Raw genomic sequence first — 26,167 nt, forward strand, 5'->3', positions numbered from 1 at the left:
CAGATTAGATTGTTTTTTTGTGTAGAATCTACTATTTCAATCCATCTTAAACAACAACATTCATTAGAACTTATTCCAAATAATAATAATAGTACCAAAAGTAGTAGTATTTATAAAGATCATTTAATTTATTTATTTAATCATATATAGTTTATTTATTACATTATATACATATATATACAATATATTGATTAAAATATGTCAGTCAAAACTGGTCAAGAAGCTCTATTACTATGGGCACAAGTTAGAACAGCCGGATATGCTGGTGTCAAAGTCCAAAATTTCTCAGAGAGTTGGGGTGATGGTAATGTATACATTACTCAAAATTGCATTATGTATGGTTGGATACTAACATGATATTTGTATTATTTATAGGATTGGCATTTTGTGCATTGGTTCATTCATACGAAGGTGATAAATTATTTAAATATGATGGATTGTCTGCGATCAACAAAAGAGATAATTTAGATTTAGCATTTAAAATGGCTACTTCAATTGGTGTACCTGATTTATTGGATCCCGACTTTTTATTGGTTCCAGGTGGTTTAGATCGTAGAAGTATTATGACTTATGTATCAGAGTATGTTTGTTTAAAACAAAAGAAAAGAAACAAAAAAAGAAACAAAAAAAGAAACAAAAAGAAAGAAAGAAAGAAAGAGTATATATTAATTTTTAATTTAAATTGTTTATTTAGATTATATCATCATTTTAAAAAGATGTATCCAGTGTCACCGGAAACATCACATACAAAGGCACAAGGAATATCAATTAGTTTACAGGAATTGTCAAGTGAACAATTGACACAACTATTGATCAAAGAGAGAGAAAAGAAGGGTCTAAAGACCAACATCCAAACGAAACCAACTGCATCGACCACTGCCAACGCCAACACCAAACCCTCGAGAAAGCAGGTTGGTCCAGACCCCGAATTAGCCAAGAAACGTGCCGAAGAGGAAAAGGAACGTGCAGAGAGAAGAAAACAAATTGAAGAAGAAGCTCGTCAACGTAGACGTCTTGAAGAGGAAGAAGACAAGAGAAAAAAGGATGAGATTTATAGATTCAGACAATTAAACTCTGGTATTGCTGGTTCGTCCGGTGCATCAGATTCATCGTCCGGTGGTGACAATGACCTTAAAAAGAGAATTAAAGAAATGGAAGAACAAGAAAAGAAACGTAAACAAGAAGAAGATGATAAAAAGGAAAAGAAACATTTGGAGAGAGTTGGTGGGAACCATGGAAAACGTGCAAGTGGTCAAATACTCGCCTCTGATATTAACAAGTTCAACCAACAAGAAGATGATGCATCTGCACGTGTTGAAGCTCAAAGAAAGGAAAGAGAACAAAGAGAACAACAAGAAAGAGATGCTGAAAGAGAAAGAGTTGCTGAAAAGGAGAGAGTTATAGCTGCCGCTTCCGCAACTGCTGCTGCTGCCGCTATTGCTCAACAAAAAGAAAAAGAACAAGAAGAACAAGAAAAGGAAAAGGAAAGAGTACAAAAGGAACAACAACAACAACAACAACAAGAACAAGAACAAGAAAAAGAAAAGGAAAGATTGGAAAAAGAACAACAATTGGAAAAGGAGAGATTGGTGGAAAAGGAAAGATTGGAAAAATTGGAAGCTGCCAAAAAGGAAGAGGTTGCAGCTGCTGTTGCACCAGTATCACCACCATCAGGTGCAGATATTAGAAGAACAGAGAGAGAGATGGAAAGAGAACGTATTAGACTTGAGTTGGAGGAACAAGAAAGAGAACTTGAAAAACGTAGAAAAGAAAGAGAAGAGAGAAAGAAAAAAGAACAAGAAGAAAGAGAAAATAAGAACAAGACACCAACTCCAACTTCATCTTCTCCAGCATCTTCACCATCATCTGTGTCTGTATCACCAGTAGAGTCAAAGTCTCCAAGTCCATCTGTATCCTCACCCTCTCCTTCACCCTCTGTATCATCTCCATTGTCACCTGCATCTCCACGTGAGAATTTGCAAGAAAGTGTATCCCCACAAAAAATATCAACTTCAACTTCTCCAGCTGCCAGCGTTGGCAAGGATGATGTTGTACAAGGTGAGATGGTTGCAGACGCTAGAGAACAAAAACGAATTGAACGTGAGAAACGTCTAAAAGAGGAACAGGAAAAGGAAGAGAGAGAAAGACAACAACGTGATGCTGAACGTGAAAAACGTCGTATTGAACGTGAACAAAAGGCCAAGGAAGAGGCTGACAAGGAGGAAAGAGAAAGACAAAGTCGTGAAAACGAGCGTGAGAAACGTCGTATCGAGCGTGAACAAAGAATGAAGGAGGAACAGGACAGGGAAGAAAAGGACAGACTTGGTCGTGAATCTGAACGTGACAAGCGTCGTCTCGAACGTGAACAACGACAAAAGGAGGAACAAGACAAGGAAGAAAAGGAAAAATTACAACGTGAACAAGAACTCAAACAACGTCGTCTCGAGCGTGAACAACGACAAAAGGAAGAACATGAAAAGGAGGCATCGGAGCGACAAAATCGTGAAGCCTCTCTACTCAAAGACCGTGAACAACGTCGTCGTGACCTCGAAGAAGAGGAACGTCGTATCGAAGAAGAACGTAAAAAGAGAGCTGAAGAGAGACGTTTGGAAAGAGAAAGAAAGGAAAAGGAATTAATCGAAGAAGCAAAGAGAATTGAAGAACAAAGAGAAGAAAGAAGAAGAAAAAGAGAGGCAGCTAAAAATCAATAAGATAAGATGGAAAGAAATCCAAATCTAATCCAACCAAATCAAATCAAATCAAATATATAGACAAATAATAATAATAATAATAATATTTTGTATTTTCCATTAATCCAATCCAGTCAATTTTTTCAACCCAACCCAACCAATCCAATCAATCAATCATCAAAGAAGAATAAGAAAAGAATTTATACCTATTCATTTGGGTACAACCAATCAAATATCAAATCAAATCAAATCAAATCCCTAAACTTAATTAATTCAATTTAATTGTAATATCATACCCTTACTATACCATATATACACCACACAACCATAATAAATTATTATACTTTATCAAAGTACGAAACATATAAAAAAAAGACTTACGATTTAAATTTTGGAATGATAGAGTTGTTCTATCTATCATAGATCTATCTATGAGAGTTGATCACCGTGTCAACTATTCAATCTTGGAATTAACCCCCCCCCCCCCCCCACAAATTACCATCAATCATTTTGTGTTTTGGGTTTGGATTGCATTCAATCAATATCACACTAATCTCGATATTACTACATTAAAAATTATTTTTAGATTACATGGGTATAAAATAGGAACTAGTTGAAAATTATAGTGATTTGTATACATACACATCATATTACCATATAATCATTTGTAAATTGTATTATTTGTTTGTAAAAAATATTATTATTTAATTTGTTTTAGAATGTCAAAGAAATTCACTTATACTAAAATAACAGAACAAAATAATAATGATAATAATAATAATAGAACCACTAGAAAAAATAGTACGCGTACTACATCATCTTTGAAACTTAAATTTCAAAGTATGATCCCATACCATTTTAATAATATTCAATCCAAATCACAATGGTGGTTTTATACTTCAATAATGGTATCTTCAACTGTAGCTGCTTCCTATAGAGCTTATTAATCACATCCATCACATCCATCACATCCATCAATTATTATTATTATTTGTTGTATTATAAATTATTATTATTTATTATTATTATTATTATAACATTTGTTCAAAAAAAGAATCTTACTTTTTTGATTATCTTTTGCTTAGAAAGCAGCCAATAAAGCAAAACCAGTGTACAATAAACCTACTGGGTAGGCAACCAAAATTCTTTGATCTATCATTGTAAGCGTTTTAACAAACATTTTTGACGCAGAATATGTACTCCAAAAGATTGCCAAAAATATTAATCCATATCCAACCATTCCTCTATTAATAATTTTAAAATAATATATATTAGAACATTCATTACATTATATTGGTTTGTTGGTTTTGGTTGGTTAAAACATACGTCAAATCAATAATTAATCTAACAAAAGAAAGAATAACAACTGGCAATAAACAATAACCCAATACACTAACGACACGATACATATCGATTCCATTTTCGCTCATTAAATTCAATACAACATACATGGCCAAACATCCAATTAAACCTAATCCATAAATATATCCAAATTGTACTTTTCCACTCTATTGTTGTTTGTTGATCATTAAAAGAAATGTATCAATACATGTTGTTTGTTTCATCATTCATACAGACTCATTCATATTTATATAGACATACCATTAAAGAAGAGAAACCTAATACTAAATCAAAGAATATTGGTCCACCTAAATCTGTATCATCCATGATATGTGAATCTATTTTCTTGAATGGGTTTAATACTGATAATGTCTTTGATCTAATATGATCAAAGTTGATCCCCAATTCTATAAATATAGAAAACAATAAGAGTTAGGCATCTATATATATAAAGAGTAGTGAAGATCAATGATCATCTAGTTGTTTTCATTCTATCTATCTATTGTATACCTTCAAGTAATGGTAATTCATCATCAAATGAATCACCTGATGGTGTAGATCTATTCATATTGCCCATATTACCATATGATACATTGCCATAGGGTGATGCATTGTTGTTGTTGTTATGATTGTTGTTGTTACTCTGTTGACCAGAGTTATCATATGCGTATTGATTTGGGAAAAATTCCATACCACTCATTCTCTCTATCTATCTCTTTATATTATATTCTATTATACAAATGTTTACTATATTATACTCTACTATACTCTACTATATATGCTTTGTCGTCTAACTAACTATTTAAAGATTCGTGAACTAGCAGCTCTTTGAATGTCTTGTGAAATCAAAAGTTTTATGAAGAGGGACAGAGTAAAAAAAAAGTTTTATTTTGGACTTGTGAATGTAATAAACTCTTTTTTGGTGACTCACAACCATAATACATATATTAATAATAAAAGGTAATTGTTTTTTTTAAAAATAAATATATGTTACAATTTATTAAATAAATAAATAAAATTAAATAGAATAAATAAATAAATAAATAAATAAATAAATAAAACCATTTCATTTAACTATCATATTTCTTTCTTTCTCTTTTAAAGTTTTGAAATATTGTTGTTAATATTAGTTTCAGGATATAACATTAAAATTCCATAATCACGAGGATCATTCCAAATTGGTAATTGAGATTGAGATTTGAATTGATTGAGCTCCGAGGTGGTTGAGAAACGACCGATAGAGGTGAATTCCAATGTTTTGATACCTGGCAACAACGGGAAATGGCATCGGATGGGATCGGTCATTGAGAAACCTGCAAAAACATAGTTGATGCCTTGAGAATAGAGTTCATTATGAACATGTTGTAAAAGGAATTGAAAGAGTGTGTCACTCTGCTCCTTGTCTTGACCAATCGAATAGCAACAAAAGAGTTGACGATGTCTTTGTACCTGTTGCAAACGATTCTTGAGTGTAAAGATTAGGTCTTGATTCCAAACTGATATCGATGCTTCGTATAAATATCCATCTACAGTGGTGGCAGTGGCTACATAGGTCGACTCTAAATACTTTTCATTGTCTTGAAGGATATGTCCAAAATCAGAGGGAATAAAGTTGTACTGTTGGAATGCATTGGTCCAACGTTCTTTAATCTCTTGATTGTGATAGATCTTGGTGACACGTGGTGCTTGCAAATAAGTGTTGGAGTTCAATGGAATGACACGAACTTGATGATCAAGTTTCCATGCCATTTGGCATTGATCGTATTGAGGATACATTTCAAAGTTTGATGTTGCCTTTGTGATGGGTACGTTGTTCTTGGAGGTTGATAGTACCAATAGGTTGGGGCGTTGGTCTTGCACAACCATCTGATGCATGTTTCTAAAAAACATGTTGGAAATGGAGTGACCGCGGTACTCGGGATGCACATTAATGTCAAACATATAGTAGAGAGTCTTGATCTGGCCACACACAATCACATCCTTGATGTTGCAGGCGTAGGCCCCAATAGTCTGACGACGGTCTCGGTCTTCGGCTACCACCACCTTGGAAAACTTGGTCAACGACGGACGGATGGAATAATCGATGGGGTGAGACATCCCCTCCAACAAATTGAAATTATAAGATTGTGGTAATCTTGGAATTGTTGTAATTGCTTCCATATCTTGTTCACTTTTAAATTCTCTTAATATAAATCTATTAAGATTAAGATTAAGATTATTATTCTTATTATTATTATTAATAATAGTATTACTATTTTTAGATGGAATTATAATATTATTACTAGCAACTGATGTTGAAATGATTGGTTGTTGATTTGAAAACATCATCATTGTAATAAGATATATACTATAGGTTATATACTATATTATTTGGTTGGTGATTAGATGGAGATAAAGATATCAAATGATTGTGCACTGTACTGTTTGTCGACAATACTACTACTACTATAGCAGTCATAGGAAGGTATGGTCCTACCATCACCCACCCTCGGTGTCCAATATGGCATACCTTTAAATTAGCCGGGTTGGGTGCATCGACGTCGAGCACCTGTAATTATCCAATAAACATGTAGTAGTGTGACTACTAAGTATTATACTTATTCTCCAATGAATGTAGTCTAGCGAAGCGCGTGTAGATAGGTAATAAAGAGAGGGGTGGGGAGGGTCCCTCTATTGATGCGAGTGTATACATTGTTTCTTCTCTCCAACCGTTGACCATCCCCCATTATTATTCCCCAAGCAACCCTTTTTAATTGAATAAACAAGTTGCTTGATAGATAAGCATAGTCTCGTCTCATCTAGACGCCCTATCCCATCCTATGAATGAACCAAACCATCTGATGAAATCATTCATTTCATTTCAAATAAACCACTTTTAAATATATATATATCTACATCTTTAGTGTCGCTACTACGATAATAGTAAACATATTAATGTTTAAAAGAGGGGGGAATATGAAGAGACAGAGATACAATCTCCTCTAACACATGAATGAAAAGTAAATAATGAATGATGGTTCCCAAACAGACCACCAACATTAATAAGCGACTTTTAACTTTGAAAAACACACTAAAAATTAAAAACCTTGTGATGAATGAATGAAGTACTTGACTGTGAGTGTTAAATTCTTTCATTATTGTCTCTTCATTGTTGAACCTGCAGATTGATCATCATCATCATCATCACCATCATTCACTACTACACCACCTACTACAGTTCATTTCATAGTAGGAATTATAGCGACAAACGATTAGTATAGATTCGATTGATTGATAGAGCAAGATGACATCAGTGATCAAGTTTACACCACTGTGTGGCGGAGCAGGACAAATAACTCCACCATGTTATCTACTAGAGATTGATAACTTTTGTATACTATTAGATTGTGGATGGAATGCAAAGTTGGATATATCACTATTAGATGAATTGAAAAAGTATGTAAAACAAACAAAGATAGATAAGTATGACGATCATTGACGCTAATGTATATTATATTACTTTTAGAGTGGCAAATAAAGTAGATGCAATATTATTAACTTATCCAGATACAGAACATATTGGAGCGTTACCATATGCAATTGGCAAGTTGGGATTGACAGGAAAGATATATGGGACTACACCAATTCACAAGATGGGTCAAATCTTTATGTATGACTTGTACACGAGTAGAATGGCACAAGAGGAATTTGATCGATTCGATCTTGACGAGGTCGATATGTGCTTTGATCAATCTCGATTCAAAGAACTCTCCTATTCACAGCACTACGAGATACCCGATAGCGACGGCATCATTATCACCCCGTATCTAGCCGGTCATATGGTGGGTGGGTCGGTATGGCGTATTGCCAAAGAGAGCGATGTCATTGTCTATGCCGTCGATATTAACCATCGTCGTGAATCCCATCTTGAAGGGTTCCTTCAGAATGGTCTTCTTTCACCCGAGTTGGCCAAGCCCACTCATTTGATCACCGACGCACTTCACATTTTGGATCCTCCACCTCAGAAAAAGGCAGACAAGGATACAGCCATGTTGGCACAGCTACGCAAGTCGCTTCGAGACGGTGGCAACATTTTGGTGGCTACCGATACTGCCGGACGTGTTCTCGAGCTCCTCCTCACCATCGACCAGTACTGGTCGCAGCATAGACTGGGGTCGGCCTATTCAGTCGTATTTTTCAACAGTGTCACCTACTATGTAAGAGAGTTTGCAAAGTCTCAATTAGAATTCATGTCTACTGCTGCATCTAGTAAATTTGAACAAAAAAATGAAAATATATTTAATTTTAGGTAAATAGATAAAGAACAAAAGAACAAAAGAAAAAGAGATAAATAACATTTATTAATTTTTTTCTTTCTTTTTAATTTGTAGAAATATTAAAATTTGTAATTCATTTAAACAATTGGAAGAATTACCAAATTTAACAAGAAATTATGTTGTTTTGGCAAGTTCAAAAGATTTGGAAACTGGATTTGCAAAAGATTTATTTATTCAATGGGCAAATGATCCCAAAAATATGGTCATGTTGACCGACAACATGGACGAGGGAACATTGGGAGACCAACTATCAAAATGTCAATCTGGCATTGACTCTATACAAGTGACACATGGAAAACGTGTGGAATTGGAGGGCGAGGAACTTCGAGAATACGAAGAAACCATCCAAAGAAAAAAAGATGAAGAAAAAAGATTGGAAGAAGAAAAACGTTTACAAGAGGAAAAAGCAAATCGAAAAGAAAGAATGGATGTTGATGATCAAGAAGAATTAATTACAAAAAAAAATCCTCTCCTAAATAGATTTGATATGCATGTAAGTAAACAAACAAATATTAAAAACAAAAATATAAATACTAAAATACATTATTTATTTATATTTAGAGATCAGATTTTATAAATGAACATTATATTCCAATGTTTCCATTTACAGAACCAATTGTAAAATGGGATGAATATGGTGAACAAGATGAAGAATTATTAAACATTGCCAAGGAATTAAAGGATCAAAAAGACAAGGAAATGAAGGATGATGTAGTAATGGAAGAAGAAAATAAACAAGAAGAAGAAGAAACAAAACCAAAGAAAATAGTCACTTTTAATACAATGGTAAAGAAAAGAAAAGAAAGAAATATGAATCATATTATTTCAAAATACTTATTTATTTATTTATTATTATATATTTTTAGGTAAAAGTTAATTGTTCAGTAACAAGATTTGATTATCAAGGATGTTCTGATGGTCAATCATTAAAAACAATTATTCAAAAAATTGCACCAACCAATTTGATTCTGGTTAGAGGTAATCAACAATGTGTCGATGAATTGTTGGATTTTGCTAAAAAGAGTTTGCGTGTCAAAGGATTATTTTCACCAGCAATCAGTAATCAAATCGATCTTACCTCTGAAACTCATGTATATAAAATTATATTAAAGGATTCTTTAATTAAATCATTAAATACTTCAAAAGTATGTAGAAACAAAAAATAGATCAAACAGAAATCATTATAATTATTGACATTAATATTATTATTATTTTAGCTTATGGATTATGAAATTGCATATATTGAAGCTAAAGTTCATATTGAAGATATAATATTAAATGGAGCAACTAATGCAGCTACTCCACTTGCTATTACTAGCCCAACTACATCAACAGCGATTACTACAACAAATGATAGCAAGGCATTGACAGTTGTACAACCAAAGGAAAAGAAAATCATACCATTGTTGGATATTATGCCAGTGGAAGAATCAAAAGGACACAATGTATCGTTTGTTGGTGATGTCAAATTATCAGAGTTTAAGGATGTATTGACACGAGAAGGATTCCAAGTTCAATTCGATAAGGGTATCCTTTCATGTAATGGTTTGGTTTATCTGTGGCGTGAAGAGGTCGATGGAAATTCTTGTATAAATATCGATGGTGTCATGTCTGAAGAATATTATTTGGTCAAGGAATTATTATATAGTCAATTCAAGATATTATAAAGCATCCAAGATGTCCAACCAACCAAAAATAATAATAATGATATAATAATAAATCAACCAAGTGAATATTATTATTATATTGCTCCTCCTACTACTACTACTATTATAATGTTGTTTTTTGAAAAAGTGTTTATATAATCGTTTTATTCCTCTTAGGGTAAGGACATCGAATCATCATCATATTAAAAGTGATTCCACCCTTCATTATGTACCATCATCGTCCCCTAAACTCGCTAAATAAATGTGAATAATGATAATTAATATGATTCCCTTGTTTTATATCTCTCTCTTTTCGTCGTTTTAGAGTTTCTCATACCAAAACATTCAAACAAGAATGGTAAAGAGTTGATTGTTCTATTATTGGTTCTTTTAATATTTGAATTGTTGTTTCCACCATTTGTCAATGCAGCTGTAGATGATGATAATAACGATGGTAACGATGTTGTCGATGTAAATGTCGATGATGTCGTGTTGTTGTTGAAACTATTGCTATTTATACATGATGTGCTAAACGTTGCTCTCGTGATACAACCGCTGCTACTATTTTTCGATATCGTTCTAAATATTGCTCTACTAATATTGTTCATTTTATTTATGTCTATTGTTATTAAGGAAAAAAAAGACCTATGCAATGAATGATCAGCAATCTTTCGTCTGATCAAACACTTTCGCTTTGAAAAGTACAAATCGATTTTTTGATATTTTTTGTTTTTCTCAACCAGAAAAGAATAACAATATTAGTGGAAGGTGTAACATGGATCAATCAGTAGATTCATTCATTCATTAATTATTATACAAGTAATAAATAGCGCATCAAGAAGTAAATCCCATTTATTATAATTATTAATATTATTAATATTATTTAAGTGATCTCTTTTTTGTACAATCTGGGCAATACCATTTACCTTTGGGTGGTTGAGTAAGTCCAACACATTCAAAATGGAACCATTCAATCTTACACTAATAAAATAGAAATTATTAATAAGGTTTGTTTTTGGATGGCTTATCATTTGTTTGATACATACTCCAGAACTTTCACATTCAATCATTTCACCAAAAGATACACGTCCACAAATACAATAAGTTGGTTCATTTGGATCGATTGCCATGTCCAACTCACTTGAACTTGCCATCTTTGGATCTGGAATAACAATTTCTGCTTGTGATTTTTTACGGCTAAGCGTAGAAGATGATTTTCCTTTCTTTGGAGTATCTGCTGTAATAGATGATTTTTTCTCTATTTTTAAACATGAATAAATAGATTGGTTAATAATAATTATATTCACCATCTTTTCAGCAGATATATATTTTGATACAAACTTTTCTTATCATCTTCAGCTTCTTCAATCTCTGTTTCAAATTTTTTAAGTTCTGTATCCAATTTTCTAATATATCTATCAATCTTTTAATAATCAAACATTCCGCATTAGTATACATTGTTTCACATGTAGTTATATTTATTCCACACCAATACTTACAAGTTCATATGACTGATTTGATAATTCCACTTTTTCATCTGCATACTCTAGTATCATCTTTATATCATTCTTTAGAGACTTTGAACTCTTTTCATTCAATAGTTCTTGTGCTGCTTTTCGACCTGAAGGTGTTGTTGCCAATAGATTTGCTTTTAATGTCTCTATCTTGTCTACGACCTCTATTGAATCGAATTCATCAACAACATCGAAATAGTAATAGTATGTCTGTGTTAGTTAATGTAATGGTTTTTTTGAAAGATAAGATTCAACATACCTCCTGATCTATAATCTAGTTCTTTTATTAATGCTAAAGATCTATTTAATTCTGTTGGAGCTGTAGAGATACTCTCCAAATAGTTTTCAAGATATGTTCCCTGACCTTGCATTTTGTATGTATGTATATATGTATATTATATTGTTTTGTTATTATTTACAGGTAAAAGTATATTATATTGAATACTTTTATTATTATTATATCATATTAATATTAGTAAAGATAATGATTCTTCTCATTCATTAAAGAGAACAAGTACTTAAAATTCATTAATTTAATTCTTTTTTTTTTTTTTTCCCTCCCAACTGATCTTCAAAACTTCAATGTTTACCATTCATTAGTATTACTACTACTACTACATTTTATACATTTCTTAAAAGTTTATCACCGATGGAATAGAATATATTCTAAAGAAAGATATTATATACATGATAAAAGATCAAAATAAATTTATGTTGTTGCTCTTATTCCAAAAAATTTCGCAATGATAATAATATCCTGACATCATCAAGATATCAATTAAATTAGGTCTATTCTTATTAATATTTCATTCATTCATATTATCACAAACAAATAGAACATTATAACAGTGTAATTATATACATTTAAAAAAAGATAATGTTTCAATCATACGCAAATCAAAATCAAACAACTCCAACATTCAAAACAAAGAGACTTTTGTTGGAACCATTCACCTTTGATGCAACCAAAGCTTTGAATCAAGAAGAAGATGGTACGACGAAGACATCTTGGAGGGACGAATCATTTAATAAAGAGGAATGGGAGACAATAGAAGAATTGGCTGGTGATGCAAAGGTGGCAATGACTACTCAATTTATTCCTCATCCTTATCCAACAGGTGCTTCAAAAAGTTGGATTGCATCACAACAAAAGGCATGGTCAACAGGTACAGATATGACATTGGCCATTAAATTAATTGAACAAGGTCCAACAAAAAGTAAAATAATAGGTGTAATATCAATAATGAGTGATATTTATAATGGTACAAATATATTAAAGTTGGGGTATTGGATTGGTTCACCCTATTGGAACAATGGGTATGCCACCGAGGCATCATTGGTCATTGTCGACTTTGTATTCAACACACTCAATATTTCTTGTTTGTGGGCTTCTTGTATGAGCCACAATATTGGATCGGAAAGAGTATTCCAAAAGATTGGAATGAAATATCAATACTCTCAACCTTTGGTCATTAGAGGTCAACCAATCGATTGTAAATTTTATAATATAACTAAATAAAAAGATAATAATATCTTTTTTCAATGTATTAATCTAATCTACTATAGTTGAACAAATAAAGTTTGACCATTAAAATATTCCAAATACTTTTTTGAATTTTTCAGATAGAGATGAATCAAGTATTCTTTGTTGACAAGGGAATAATCTGTAATTTGAGAAGTATCAAAGAAGTAAATCCAAGGTCTATTAAATCTATAAATTCTTGATGTACATTCATATTCCAATTGATTTGTTTTTTTAATGTTTCCCATTCCAACATTTGTTTTGGTTCAAATTCAAAACCATCCAAGAATAATAAACTCAAGTTGTGGAGTCTTGTATCCTTTCCAAATATAAATCTAAAAACTGCTTTTTCAAATTGAAATGATACCTCTGACAATATTGATAGTTCCCTTTTCTTGATTCTCCTTTCAATTATATTGACATCTTCATAAAGGTGATTCAAAGTTTCTTTGCATTTGGGTACCGCCAATTTATACTTTAATTCCTTTAAATCTTTTAGTTTTGTCAATTTTTGATGCAATGCATTAATTTCCATCATCAATAATTCAATCCAAGTCATATCGAAACCATTCATTTGATTGTCAATTGGATAAATTTGATTGGCAGAGTTCATGATTGATAGATTGTTTACTGGAGCTATTACTATTACTGGCTATTTATTTAGAATGATTAAACTAACAACTACACCTATACTACCAAATAATTTTAATAAAAGGTTGACTGGATAGAATGTCTTTCTTCGTTCTTCATAAGTAGCTTTAATAAACTTTGGAATGACCAAGTTTAATACAAAAGCACCCAACCAATTTAATACTACACGTGTCAATGTTAACTCTAAATATACAAGTGTTAAATCATACTGTATAGCCAAATAAAAATAAATCTATAATAGAGAGAGAAAAGATTAGATTTTGATTTGATTAAAATAAAATAAATAATCTTTGATTTATATTTCTCTATTATAATTTACATACAATTGCACGAGCATTAATAAGTAAACGATAAAAGAATAATGTTACAAGATTAGTTTCTTTCCAAGTGGCTTTAACAGCTTCCCAGAGTGTTTCTTTGGAATCTTGTTCTGGGAGTAAGAGGTGTTTGAGAGGTTTGATAAGATCAATGACCAACATGAAAAAGAATAAATAGAATGGAAGGAGAATTTGATCGATTGAATTGTAACCATATGCATTGACACGGAATTGATTGTCATAATATAAAGAGGTTTCCATCCACAATCCATTAGCAACTGATAATAGAATCATTGGTATAAATACTCTTAAACTTCTTGCAAATAATGGTATAACTTTTGTTTTCCAATCTTGTTTGTTGTTTTGATTCGACTCTTCTTCTTCTTCTTTTGGAATAAGATGATCTTTTTCTTGTTGTTGTAGTATTGGTGAAATCATTGTGTCTGGACTATCAATACTACTAGTATCACTTTCATTTATACGATGATTTAATTTGTTTCCACCTCTTATATTATTATTATTATTATTTTGATTATTACTGTCATATTGATTGATTTGATTTTCTTCATCTATTAATTTCTTATCTTCTGCAATTTCACCTTCTTTTTGTTGTTGATCCTCTATTTGTTCATGTTGATCCTTTTTTCCATAGAGAAAGCTAAACCATTCCTTTTTGCCAGCTACCTCTTTCTTGGGTGTCACTTCAATGACGCTTAGTAGAGATCCAGCAATACCAAATAAATAGATGAGTGGTGGAATAGGTTGATTAATAGGCTCACCAAACAACTTGTTCAAAGGATTAATTAAAAACGTTGATGATAATGCCGATATGACAAGGAATAATAATCCTAATGGTTCTTTATACAACATTACTTCTCCATTATAATAAACTAGAAAAATTCAAAAAAGAAAACTAAGTATTGATACATTCTTCTTATTCTTGATCAAATTTTGTTCTTACTAATATTAACTAAACCATTAACAAGCAGAAATGGATGTAAAGCAATTGATTGAAACATTGAGAATGGTCCTTGTGATTTACATTCGACGACTGTGCAATTGGCAGGTGTACAGTTTTCAATCTTTCCTTGTATATCGGTCTCTTTGTAGCAAGGTACCTTTAGATTGTCGATATAGATGGCACCTGATATCGATGTAGGCAATGCTAGTTGTAGTATACCCATAATGATAAACATCTGCAGTGCAGTCATCAGACACAACCCTATCATCATGTGTCTAGGGCTGTGCTTAAAGTTGACTCTGCTACATCTCTGTCCAAAGCTATCACCAACCACAGACATTCCTTGTGCTAATAGCACAATCCCGAAATTTGGTTTACTTGACATTATAATCTATCTATCTATCTAGCTATCAACTACTACTATGTATATAAAATGACTAATAACTTTTTAGAATATAAGAATAATAAACATAAACTTTATTATTTTTAGAGGGAGAGGGGTTGTTGTTTAAATTAAATTTTTGTTGTTTCAATTTTGGTATTACCGATTCCTTTTCGGGAATTCATTCCTATGATTGTTCTTCCATTATTTTAGTGCTCATCTTGTGAAAATTTAAGGTGCTTTTAGTTGTGACGATTCCGATAATAAAAATGGAGTATTATCATGATTGTATAATTTACTGTTATAATGTGCACACAAAATAATATATAAACATTTTCGTGCACCTTGGAAATATTTAATTATTATTTCTATATACAAAGATTTATTTTGTAATATGTTGTTTTTCTTTTTAAAAATAGTCTGAGTGTGATAAGAAGGAGATTATCAATCTGCTCATCTTATTTCTTCCTTTTTTGCCCTCAAAGGGAATCGGCCGCCAAACCACGTGGCTCTCTCGTTCAAAGCCCTTTGCGATTTTTTTTTAAAGAAATTCATTTTTTTTTTGATGGAGAGCCTCTCTTGGGCATATGGATAACAGCACGATGTGTGGCCACATTCATTGCCAATACAAATTTTGAGGAGATGAAATTGATAAACATAATTTTTATTTATCTGTTTTTAACCTTTAAATTGGTGGCTGGTAACTCTTGTTTATCTTTACCAAGAAAAGTAGGAACAGTACTTCAGCCTTCAACCAATGTCAATTGGTGGGTAGTATTAACAGATGCCACAGATTCAGCAGATGCAATGTACTCTACAGGTGTTTACATTGATAGTACAATGGCTGATGTCGAAAGTTTGTATTCAAAAGAAAGAAAATAAGTTGTTTTTCTCTACAGAGTTCCAGACAGGAAAAAATTTCTCATTCTGGAACTATATATATAGTTTATAACCAAAAAATTTCATTTCATTTTCTACTTTTTTTTAGGTTTTACTGATGGTCAATTCAAAGAGCTTATTACTAGACAAATTAAAGTTGCAAGTGATAGAAACAAAGTTTTTGTAGACGCTTTATTAGCTGCTGGTGAGAGACCCGATTGTGGTGACCTCGCAACCAAAGGTCTAGTACATCAAAATGGTTCCATGAAATTAAAGCTGATAGAGGAGGAAATGGTTTCACAAAATACGCTCTTGGACAAGAGTATAATGAAGCACATGCAAAGGTAAATCCTATGATTTAATATTTCAAAATGTTTTTCTTATATTAATTCAAATTTAAAATAGTTTTTATTATCAGTTGATATAGATGCCAAGACTGGATATTTTATATCCCACTCGATGAGAATTCCTGGTAATACTGGTAGAGAACTTGGAAAAGTTTATGATCCCTTTTTACTCAACAAAGGCAAAGGAACGACACCAAACCATTCTCAACACTCGATTTGTATCAACGTTAACGCAGACGAGCTTAAATCAATGCTTAAAATGTGGACCCTTACTCGTCCACAACTTATAAACTCTAATCTTTTATGCCTTCTTTTTCCAATGGATGATGAATCAGCAGAGTCACAAGGATGTGACACACAATGGAGAGCTTACGTAAATACAAAAGGAGCTGGTAAAACCTTGACCGATATTAAAACAATGTTGGCTGATAGTAAAGCATATGAAATTACAAAAAAACACTGTATGTATAATGAGGGAACAAATGCTTGGAAAGAACTTACCAGTGCTGGACTAAGCTTTAAAGTTCATGGATTTTGTATGTATAATAAATATATAAAAAAAATATTAAAAAAATATACTCTTTATTAATGTTAACATTTTAACACTATACTATAGTATCAAGATCTTTAAATGGTTGTAATATTGGTACCCCATATCAATATATGAAACATCTAATGTCACAGAAAGATTCAAAAATATCTAAATGCTTAGAAAATTCCGCGAACCGTGACTATTGTCATCCAGCAGAGCTTATTGATAACAAAGGAAAAAAGAGGGTCATGTCAAATACACTGGACGACAATTTCAACCAGATTTGCACTTTAAAAGATGTTGGATTGGATCAATATTTGGTTCTGGCTCAAGATTATAATGAGAAATTTATTGTTTCAACTGATGTAAGTAATAAATATAATAATCTTTTGGATTTCAATTTATGAATTAACCATAATTCTTTTTTTTTTTTTTTTTCTCTACAGCAAACACATTTTCCAACTTTATCTGGTCCAGGTTATGGTGTTTATAGATTTGAAGCATGGAAGACAAAATTTAGTTTTACTCTTGCTACAAATGGCATAGATAAGAATTTCAAACCACGTGCAAACGCAGCAACACATGAGAAATTAGCAATTAGTACCACCTCTGATCGAATTTGTTTTGGTGATTCAAACAGAGACTTTAAACAAATTGATCATGCAGGAATAGCTGTAAGTACTAACAATAGAGGGGAACCCAATCTAATTGATTTATTTATTAATCATTATTTCTTAATTTAGATATGCTTTGAACATCCAGTTTTACATGCATTCTTGTTGGATAGAGTAGAAAGTGTGGATATTAAAAACCATGTGGTATTTGGTAAACATCCAACTTTGGATATTACTACAAGTCCAAACAAGTTGAGAAATTTGGACGTAAATTGGGTAATCACAAAAGATAGTTCCTCTGTTTACTGGCCAGGTGCTCCCACAATAGCTGAAAAAAAAGCTAAAGTATCTACGTATGATACTACAAAAAAGAGAGCCAAGACCAACAAACATTTTTAGTAGTTTAATTTTTACTTTAATTTTTTGTAGTGAAATAAACAATCAGAGTTACCTCTAAAATTATCCGATACACCAAGTCTTCAAGTCGATTGCAATCACAACTACTTGCCAAAATAGAAAGATGTAAAAAGATTGCATAAAAAAGCAGACAGATCTATGAACAATTCATTTTTCCAACCTCTACTTAAGTGTCAGAGTGAATCCAGTTGGCAGTATCTTAATCAACCAGGCATTTGATTATAAATTTCACCAGTAATAATATTCAAAGAAATAAATAACCAAAATTAAATCAAAATTAATTAAATAAAAAAAAAAACAATTTTTATTTCCCAACACACCACAGACATTAGAAAAAACAAACAATAGATGTGATAGGGTACAAATGTGTTAATTTATTTTAATATATCTTGTTTCAGTCCATGTTTTGATGGTAAAGATAATCATAAAGACCATCATCCAAAAACTATCCACCTCATCTTGAAATACTCAACATCATTGATATCATCGCATCCAAAACTGGTGGTGCCACTATAACTATCCAATCAATTCAATTAGTTCGAGTATATATAATAAGCAATTGTCACACAAAAATACAATTTAAATTTAATGATCTTCTTTCTTCTTTGTCTTTCGCTCATTGAATTTTAGAATCAAATATCAATGTCTACTTTAGTAAATTTATCTAATCTATTACTATCACAAATCATATCAGATATTCAAGATAATGTAGATATAATATGTTTGTTGTTGACTTGTAAACAGTTTTATCAAAATAGTTTAAAAAGCTTGACCACCTTTAAACAAGTCAATGTTATCGATACAGATAAAAGAGAGACAATAGCTTAGCAGATCAACATATAATAGTACCTTAACATGACCGCCATTATCAAGATGAGCATTGGATAGGAGATTCGAATCTATTCAACCAAATTCGCAGATAAAAGTCAAATTAAAACAGCATTGATCATAGTTGAATATGGTGTATCACTAGATTTAGCTTACAAGATACCATCAATCGAAACACTATACATTGACAACAGTCACCAAGACACGGCCATCTAACTTGCCTCGGTGTCACAGTTCTTACCCAATCTCCAACGACTATCAGTTTGTTTAGGTGAATTTAAAAGAGGTCAACAACAACAGTACTCATCGCTCAAATATCAGTATTTAAAGTTGGATATTAAAAGTGTGTTCGATCTAAGTGACTTGGGACTCGAAAACTTTGAAGAGCTTACAGAGTTGTGGGTCAAGAGTTATTGTTTGACAAATATCGGAATCTTTCCAAACAGTCTGACATCACTTACTTTGGGAAAGATATATATGCCTCCACCAGACATATTCGCTTCATTGACATCACTTGTGACTCTCAAGATCTATCTCATTTTGGACGAAGATATGGAGTCATGTATTGACCTTGAAGCTCTAGAGACATTCGAGTTGGGTGGAGAGTGCTGGGAATGTATCGAGATTAAAGTACCTCGTTCAATCAAGATTCTAAACATCTTGGTCTACATTGTACAAAGAGCATCCACATATCCAATGCCACGATTGGAGAGATTAAAAGTGCCACAAAGCGTATTGATCGATGGAAGAGTCATTCTGTCGTCGTCACCATTACTCAAAAAACTAGTTATAACTAATTGTTATCTCATTTTGCCAGCCAACATCGTCCCGTTGAGTCGAAAAGCTGACAATCAATCAAATTGAAAATGGTATACTTGGACAAATTGTATTCCCTCCATCACTCACTCATCTAACCATCGTTGGAAATTGATGCGAGTCTGTCAGATTACCAGAATCACTCATCAAATTAAAGCAGGTTGTCAATCAATCATTCTTTTCCACCACACTTCCTAGACATTTGAAAAAACTCAACCTCATAGATATGATTGGTGAGGAGGGTGACTTTACAATCAATGTGCAACCAACCATCAAATATCTGTCGATTCCATTGAACCCTATCATCCCAACAACTAAAACTAGTAATCCAATCTATTCAATCAGTTCTAGGATCACCATCACTGACCAATCACAACAACAATGGTTACCAACAAATACAACACATCTAACTTGTTACCTCAAAGATCATCTTCAAAAACCTTTGACATTTAGATTAGATGAAATAATCAATCACACCAATGTTAGATATTTAACACTTATTGTTATGATTGACGATTATTCACTCCACAACAATAACCTCATTTCTTTCGGTTTTGGTTTCAGAACCAAGCTTGGTCCATTTAAATTTGATTGGAGATTTGATTCTTCACGAATTCGTCAATAATTAATTAGAAATAATACAAATAAATGATCAAATTTCGATCCAAAATGCTGGTCAGAGAGAGAGAATTCTCTCCTGTATTTGTCTATTTATTATTAATTCATTTTATCATTAAAACTCCAATGAAATTCAAAGGGAGAGTTGCCATCAAAATATAAATAAATAGGATCATATTGTTTTTGTTTGTTATTTTTTCTTTGAGTGATTATTCCACCTGTAAGTGACTGTCTTTCCAATACCAATACATTGTTATTGTCAGAGTCCAATCTATGAATTGAAAATTGTAAATTTACTTCATCGTCAAAATTTACTTCATCGTCGTCAATCGTAACAATAAGTGTTAAATATCTAACATTGGTGTGATTGATTATTTCATCTAATCTAAATGTCAAAGGTTTTTGAAGATGATCTTTGAGGTAACAAGTTAGATGTGTTGTATTTGTTGGTAACCATTGTTGTTGTTTTGATTGTTGAGTGGTGATGGATTTATCTATCCTTGAACTGATAGAGTAGATTGGATTTTCAAGTTTATCATTCATTTTTAAAAGTTTGTGTTGTTGGTGTCGTAAAACTATTGATAGATTTTTTATGGTTGGTGGTACATCGATTGTATAGTCACCTTGCTTCAGCAGATTGAGTGTTTCAAGATGAGGTGGATAGTTGATGTTGTTGTTGATGTTGTTGTTGTTGTTGTTGTTGTCGTCCAATTCATCATTAATATACAAGGTAAGCTTTTTTAAATGTTGTGGAAGTGTGGGGACTGGAGACGTGCTTTCTGTTTGTTGTAGTTTTACAAGTGATTCTGGGAGCTGTTGAACAGCTTCATAGCAGCCACCCTTGACGGTTAGATGAAGAAGTGATGACGGCAATTTAACTTGTCCAAGTATATCGTCTTTTGTTTCTTTAATGATTCTAAGTCTTTTGACAGTCGGTGGGATGACTATATTGTCTGGCATTGGTTGATTGCAATGGTCAATAACCAGTTTCTTGATGGATGGTGATTGCGACAGACTGATCTTGTCATTAATCAACAGTGACTGAGAGACATTCAATGTCTCCAACAGTGGCATTGTAGATTGTGGTGCAATTCGTATGTAATCAGACAAAAGAGTGAGAATCTTGATTGAAGGTGGCACACTAATCTCGGTACATAGGTATTCTGGTGGTGGACTCTCACCACATTCTTTAAGCTTGAATGTCTTGAGGTTGGGCAGGCCATCTAGATCGAGTATTTCATCTTCACCATCACCTTGTATTTCACAACTATTCATGTCTATCGCCAAGTAAACTAGCGATACCAATGGACTGAATGAATCTCTGGGTGGTATCTCTCTCAGTCTAAGAGTGAGTGACGTTAGACTGATTGGCAAGAGGTCCAGCTCGATATAATCGATATCAATAAACATCTTGAATGTAAGCTCTGTCAGTGATACGAATTCGTTTATATAATAGCTGAGTAGAGGGTATCCATACCCTACGTTTCCTTCATCATATTGGACGTCGATTACAAGAGACTTTAGTGATTCGTGTTTATCAAGATCCAACCTCCATGCAGAAACTTCAAGTCGTTGAAGATTGGGTAACCTTGAGATAGCGAGATTCATTGCATTACTTTCGTTGTATGTGATGTATAGTGTCTCTATTGATGGTATATCGTATAGAGACTCTATCGTTTTAGAGTCATGTAACACAATAGCTGTTGTAATGTTACTTTTATCGACTATGTTGCCTGAATAGAGGTGATCCTGTATCCATTTTGGATAGCGTTTGTAATAAAGATCATGCAAAACAACATGTTGATATGATATACTATTGTCTAATATATCTTTAAAAGAGTTGAGGTTGAATCTACTGATTGTTGCTATAAACTGTTTTGATATCTCTGCGGGTTCTTCTTTGTTATCTATCACATCTATTCCTTTAAACTTGATTGATCTTCTAATACTATTATTATGATACAACTGTTTACAAGTGAACAATAAACATACTATATCTACATTATCTTGAATATCTTTTATAATATGTAATAGTATTAGAGTAGATAACTGTAATATAGACATTGATTTATGAGTAAATCAAAGATTGACTGTAATGAAAGAATAAATTTTTCGAGGTTTCAAAAAAAATATTCTAAAACATATTTGATTTTATTATATATTATTATTTTGTCTTGGTTGTTGGTAAAAACCTTGCTAATCTTTCAAGTTTTTTACTACTTTCTACTAGTTGTTGCATACGATCGTGTCTAGTCTCTTCTCTTTTAGCACTCATGACCCATCGTTTAGTGTATTTTTGGTAGGTTGCACTTTGCTCATTAAAAAATGTCAATGCCTTTTTATGTGCTTTTAGTAATGCCATGCATTCGTCATCAAACTCTGGGTTCTCTGCTGATATGGCGTCTTCAAGAGTACGGTTTTCTCGCTTGTCAAAGGCAGCCAGTCCAGCGGGCTTCATGCGACCCTCTGCCTGCAGCTTTTGTACTTTGGCAATATTGACAGCCGACCAATTTGATCTACCATCTGTACGTCTTGGTGTAAATCGTTGCAAGTAGTATTCCGTTGTACCCTTTTTTCTAACACCATCTATCCAACCAAAACACAATGATTCATCAATTGCCTCCATATAACTAACACAATCCAATCCAGTTGCCTTGTAATAAAATCCCATATACACTTCTGTCATTGTTTTATGATTCGTTTTATACCAATCATTTAAATCTTTAGTTGTATCAAATATTATAGTTAATGGATCTTTTGATTTAATTGTATATCCAAAATTTGTTGTTGTTGTTGTTGTTGATTTTGACGTTGTTGAAGGTTTTGAATTCTTCTTTACTTTTACATTATTATCATCTGATGAAGATGTAATATCACTATTATCACTATCATAATCACTCTCACTCGGACTGCTTTCACTTTCACTTTCAATACTTTCAACAACAACAATCTTTTTGGTCTTTTTAGTTGTATTTAATTTAGCTTGTTTCTTTGTTGAAGTTGATACATTTGATAGTATGGTTGCTGATGTTGATGCTTTCTTGACCATGTTTGAAGTACAAGTTGTAGTAGTAGTATCAGTTGATGACGGTATTGGTATATTTACAAAGTTGGTTGATTGATGACTTGGTAAAGTTGAATAGAAACTATTTGTTTTAAATGTTCTAATCAATGATGTTGTTGTTGAAGCGGTTGACAAGTTGTTTATAATTAATGTTGATGATACAAATTGACTATTATTGAATATTAGATTAAATGTAGTCTTGTATTTAAATAAATTCATATTACAAGCTGTGAAACGAAGTGAGATACATCTAAACAAGTCGACTGGTTGTGAGTGCTTTTAAAAAAGAGTGTGGTGGATGGTTTTTTTCTTGGAAATTGATTGTCATCACTTCTTTTTCTATTTTTAATTTTATTTATTTTTTTTGTCAAACATGTAATGTAACCAAAGAATGTGTTCCAAGGGTTACATTAAAAATAATATTATTTATTATTTATTATTTATTTATTTAATTATTCTGTTTGTACATTTTTGACAATGACATTTAAATTTATATTTATCAATTAATTCTGATTGTCTGGTTTGTGATGGTTGGTCTTCTTCAATGTATGATATTTCAATTTGATTGCCATTGGGAATATCAGTGATGGAACGTATGGTTGCCGAGAAATTAGTTGATTCATTGGTGATGGCTGCATTTGGTGAACATGAGTGATTACAACTGTTGGCATAGACGTACAATCCACTACCATGTACACAACAATCCGATAATGACTCCAACAAGTTTAGCAGTGGCTCACCAAATGGTACTTTGGGACCATCCTCTACCAATTGTATATAGTCTTGTAGAGCAGGTGACTCTATCGTATTCTTTTCAATCAACATATGAATTCGTGACAATGGATTGATTTTTGATGCATTACATTGAATAATTGAATTAAATTGTCTATATCTTTCAATTGTTAAAACTATAAAAAAATATAAAAAAAAATTAATACATAATAATATTATTTCATTATATTATATTACATACCTTGATCCAATTGACTTTCATTTTTAAAAATAGATTTTAAAATAGATAATACTTTTTCATCACCTTTACTTTGCCATTGACCATTTGAAATGAAAAAGGTAAATGGAATGATTGATTCTGTAAACTCTTTTTGTTGATATATGATTGATTGTAATACCATTGCAAACATTCTTGAAATGATTAATGGATTGGTTTGTTCATTTTCACTAAATTTAAATTAAATAAGTATACATGTAGTTTGGTATTCTTTTGGTTAAAACATACATGCAATGAGGATATAATTGTTGTTTAATGATTGACATGTGTGGACATTGAATTTGATGGTATTGTGACCAAGCAAGTTGTTGACAAGACTCTGAACAATAATATTCCACTTTACAATGACCACATACAATATACTCTTTAGAGTTGGGGTAGAGTGACGAGTAGATTTCACGATACGGTTGATCACCCAACAACTTTGATAATATAGTTGGATCTCTAATACGATTCTCCATACAATGCGAACATGTTTGATACCATGTCGACGACTTGTTGTTGTTGTTGTTGTTGTTGGTACCTTGATCCAAATACTGACCAAGATATTTACAAGATATGTGTGATACCAATGGATACTCTACTGTGACTGCCGTGTTTGCTTGGATTCCAGTTTGTGTAAATACACCTTTTCCCAAATCACCTCCAATCATCTTGATATCTACTTTATCTACTTGTTGATGTTGTTTTGTAGTAGTTTTCTCATCTTGTTGCAATGTCATATAATCAATGATTGATTTAGTGATTGTATCTATTTCATTGATGAATAACTTGGTATCTGTCAAATGAATGGTACCCTTCAAGACGGGACTCTTTATAGCATAGTCTAAAGTATCAATTGCATCTCTATATCTTTTCAATTGTTTCAAAGCTATTGCTTTTCGATAGTATCCCTACAAATCATAAGCAAGTTAATAATCATTCATATTTATTCATTCATTCATTCATTTAATTTACCTTACCTTTACCCAAGATTGATTTATATTGATTGAAGCTTGTGCATCAACTAGAGATGATTGCCATTTCGACTGCAAGAAATACACCCAACTACGATTAGTAAGTGCCGCATAATCACTTGGGTTGAGTCGGATTGCCTGTGTATACGATTCGAGTGCACTATCATACTCTTTCACCGACACTTGTTTATTTCCCTTTTCTCTCCATATCTTTCCTTCTTCTACTACTTGTCTAGTATCACTCATTTGAATGATAATAATGTCTGTTTGTGTATATATTAATATGATGATGAAGTGTAGTGAAAGAGTGTAGGTGCAGAGTGTGCAAGTCTGTTCTGATCGTCGAAAATTGGGAGTCGCTCATTGAGTATTTGCGCGAGTGTAGTTTCATGGGTTGGGTTTAACACACAAGATGATAAACAAGAGTGTGGCAAAGTGGTGCAAAGTGCAAAGGTGTGAAAACACAGCAGTCTGCTGGAGAGAGGGAAGAGAAAAAACCTTTTGATTGATCTTTTCTCTTTTTTTATTAAATTAAATTAGTTTATTTTTATTCTCTTTTAGAATCTCTAACACCTCACTTTATATCACCTCACTTCACCTCACCCCCACCTCATTCTACTCTGCATTCTACCTGTATATCTCTGGTTTAGTTTAGTTTCGTTAGTTTTATATATCTTTATTTATTTATTTATTTATTTGTTTGTTTGGAAGAAAGATAGAGACAGAGAGATAAAGAGAGACAGAGAG

At 32.3% G+C, this 26,167-nt stretch overlaps 13 protein-coding genes across 13 annotated transcripts; 6 read left to right on the plus strand and 7 right to left on the minus strand.

Annotated features, from left to right (window-relative positions):
• Positions 1-198: 198 nt before the first annotated feature.
• On the plus strand, positions 199-2,711 carry DFA_10144 (calponin domain-containing protein; the record flags this gene model as incomplete). The annotated part of the gene is made up of 3 exons (XM_004351978.1): positions 199-304; positions 376-580; positions 695-2,711. 3 exons carry the CDS (start codon positions 199-201, stop codon positions 2,709-2,711), a joined length of 2,328 nt encoding a protein of 775 aa, XP_004352030.1.
• A 698-nt stretch (positions 2,712-3,409) lies between these two features.
• On the plus strand, positions 3,410-3,637 carry DFA_10145 (uncharacterized protein; the record flags this gene model as incomplete). The annotated part of the gene is made up of 1 exon (XM_004351979.1): positions 3,410-3,637. One exon carries the CDS (start codon positions 3,410-3,412, stop codon positions 3,635-3,637), a length of 228 nt encoding a protein of 75 aa, XP_004352031.1.
• A 134-nt stretch (positions 3,638-3,771) lies between these two features.
• yipf5 (Yip1 domain-containing protein) lies at positions 3,772-4,731 on the minus strand (the record flags this gene model as incomplete). Its single annotated transcript, XM_004351980.1, has 4 exons — positions 3,772-3,934; positions 4,017-4,198; positions 4,293-4,438; positions 4,542-4,731. 4 exons carry the CDS (start codon positions 4,729-4,731, stop codon positions 3,772-3,774), a joined length of 681 nt encoding a protein of 226 aa, XP_004352032.1.
• A 398-nt stretch (positions 4,732-5,129) lies between these two features.
• DFA_10147 (uncharacterized protein) lies at positions 5,130-6,362 on the minus strand (the record flags this gene model as incomplete). Its single annotated transcript, XM_004351981.1, has 2 exons — positions 5,130-5,846; positions 6,003-6,362. 2 exons carry the CDS (start codon positions 6,360-6,362, stop codon positions 5,130-5,132), a joined length of 1,077 nt encoding a protein of 358 aa, XP_004352033.1.
• A 952-nt stretch (positions 6,363-7,314) lies between these two features.
• Positions 7,315-10,014, plus strand: cpsf2 (beta-lactamase domain-containing protein; the record flags this gene model as incomplete). The annotated part of the gene is made up of 7 exons (XM_004351982.1): positions 7,315-7,466; positions 7,537-8,319; positions 8,402-8,840; positions 8,909-9,133; positions 9,214-9,438; positions 9,460-9,492; positions 9,565-10,014. The coding sequence occupies 7 exons, from the start codon at positions 7,315-7,317 to the stop codon at positions 10,012-10,014; spliced, it is 2,307 nt and encodes a 768-aa protein (XP_004352034.1).
• Positions 10,015-10,271: 257 nt separating this feature from the next.
• Positions 10,272-10,601, minus strand: DFA_10149 (uncharacterized protein; the record flags this gene model as incomplete). The annotated part of the gene is made up of 1 exon (XM_004351983.1): positions 10,272-10,601. The coding sequence occupies one exon, from the start codon at positions 10,599-10,601 to the stop codon at positions 10,272-10,274; it is 330 nt and encodes a 109-aa protein (XP_004352035.1).
• A 271-nt stretch (positions 10,602-10,872) lies between these two features.
• Positions 10,873-11,878, minus strand: dng1 (PHD zinc finger-containing protein; the record flags this gene model as incomplete). The annotated part of the gene is made up of 5 exons (XM_004351984.1): positions 10,873-10,974; positions 11,040-11,251; positions 11,335-11,416; positions 11,493-11,671; positions 11,767-11,878. 5 exons carry the CDS (start codon positions 11,876-11,878, stop codon positions 10,873-10,875), a joined length of 687 nt encoding a protein of 228 aa, XP_004352036.1.
• A 506-nt stretch (positions 11,879-12,384) lies between these two features.
• DFA_10151 (uncharacterized protein) lies at positions 12,385-13,026 on the plus strand (the record flags this gene model as incomplete). The annotated part of the gene is made up of 2 exons (XM_004351985.1): positions 12,385-12,499; positions 12,542-13,026. The coding sequence occupies 2 exons, from the start codon at positions 12,385-12,387 to the stop codon at positions 13,024-13,026; spliced, it is 600 nt and encodes a 199-aa protein (XP_004352037.1).
• Positions 13,027-13,141: 115 nt separating this feature from the next.
• DFA_10152 (uncharacterized protein) lies at positions 13,142-15,181 on the minus strand (the record flags this gene model as incomplete). Its single annotated transcript, XM_004351986.1, has 4 exons — positions 13,142-13,681; positions 13,709-13,912; positions 14,004-14,887; positions 14,959-15,181. 4 exons carry the CDS (start codon positions 15,179-15,181, stop codon positions 13,142-13,144), a joined length of 1,851 nt encoding a protein of 616 aa, XP_004352038.1.
• Positions 15,182-15,609: 428 nt separating this feature from the next.
• DFA_10153 (uncharacterized protein) lies at positions 15,610-19,821 on the plus strand (the record flags this gene model as incomplete). The annotated part of the gene is made up of 10 exons (XM_004351987.1): positions 15,610-15,628; positions 16,071-16,196; positions 16,329-16,541; positions 16,638-17,102; positions 17,183-17,463; positions 17,545-17,772; positions 17,842-18,065; positions 18,560-18,671; positions 18,760-18,850; positions 19,229-19,821. The coding sequence occupies 10 exons, from the start codon at positions 15,610-15,612 to the stop codon at positions 19,819-19,821; spliced, it is 2,352 nt and encodes a 783-aa protein (XP_004352039.1).
• A 178-nt stretch (positions 19,822-19,999) lies between these two features.
• On the plus strand, positions 20,000-20,398 carry DFA_10154 (uncharacterized protein; the record flags this gene model as incomplete). Its single annotated transcript, XM_004351988.1, has 1 exon — positions 20,000-20,398. The coding sequence occupies one exon, from the start codon at positions 20,000-20,002 to the stop codon at positions 20,396-20,398; it is 399 nt and encodes a 132-aa protein (XP_004352040.1).
• Positions 20,399-20,490: 92 nt separating this feature from the next.
• On the minus strand, positions 20,491-23,674 carry DFA_10155 (uncharacterized protein; the record flags this gene model as incomplete). Its single annotated transcript, XM_004351989.1, has 2 exons — positions 20,491-22,406; positions 22,609-23,674. The coding sequence occupies 2 exons, from the start codon at positions 23,672-23,674 to the stop codon at positions 20,491-20,493; spliced, it is 2,982 nt and encodes a 993-aa protein (XP_004352041.1).
• Positions 23,675-23,899: 225 nt separating this feature from the next.
• On the minus strand, positions 23,900-25,666 carry DFA_10156 (SET domain-containing protein; the record flags this gene model as incomplete). Its single annotated transcript, XM_004351990.1, has 4 exons — positions 23,900-24,363; positions 24,429-24,634; positions 24,693-25,357; positions 25,427-25,666. The coding sequence occupies 4 exons, from the start codon at positions 25,664-25,666 to the stop codon at positions 23,900-23,902; spliced, it is 1,575 nt and encodes a 524-aa protein (XP_004352042.1).
• Positions 25,667-26,167: the final 501 nt, after the last annotated feature.

Source organism: Cavenderia fasciculata (assembly GCF_000203815.1).
Source record: "Cavenderia fasciculata unplaced genomic scaffold Scf_EU5ZYIE02H8LDV-5, whole genome shotgun sequence".
Lineage (NCBI taxonomy): Eukaryota > Evosea > Eumycetozoa > Acytosteliales > Cavenderiaceae > Cavenderia > Cavenderia fasciculata.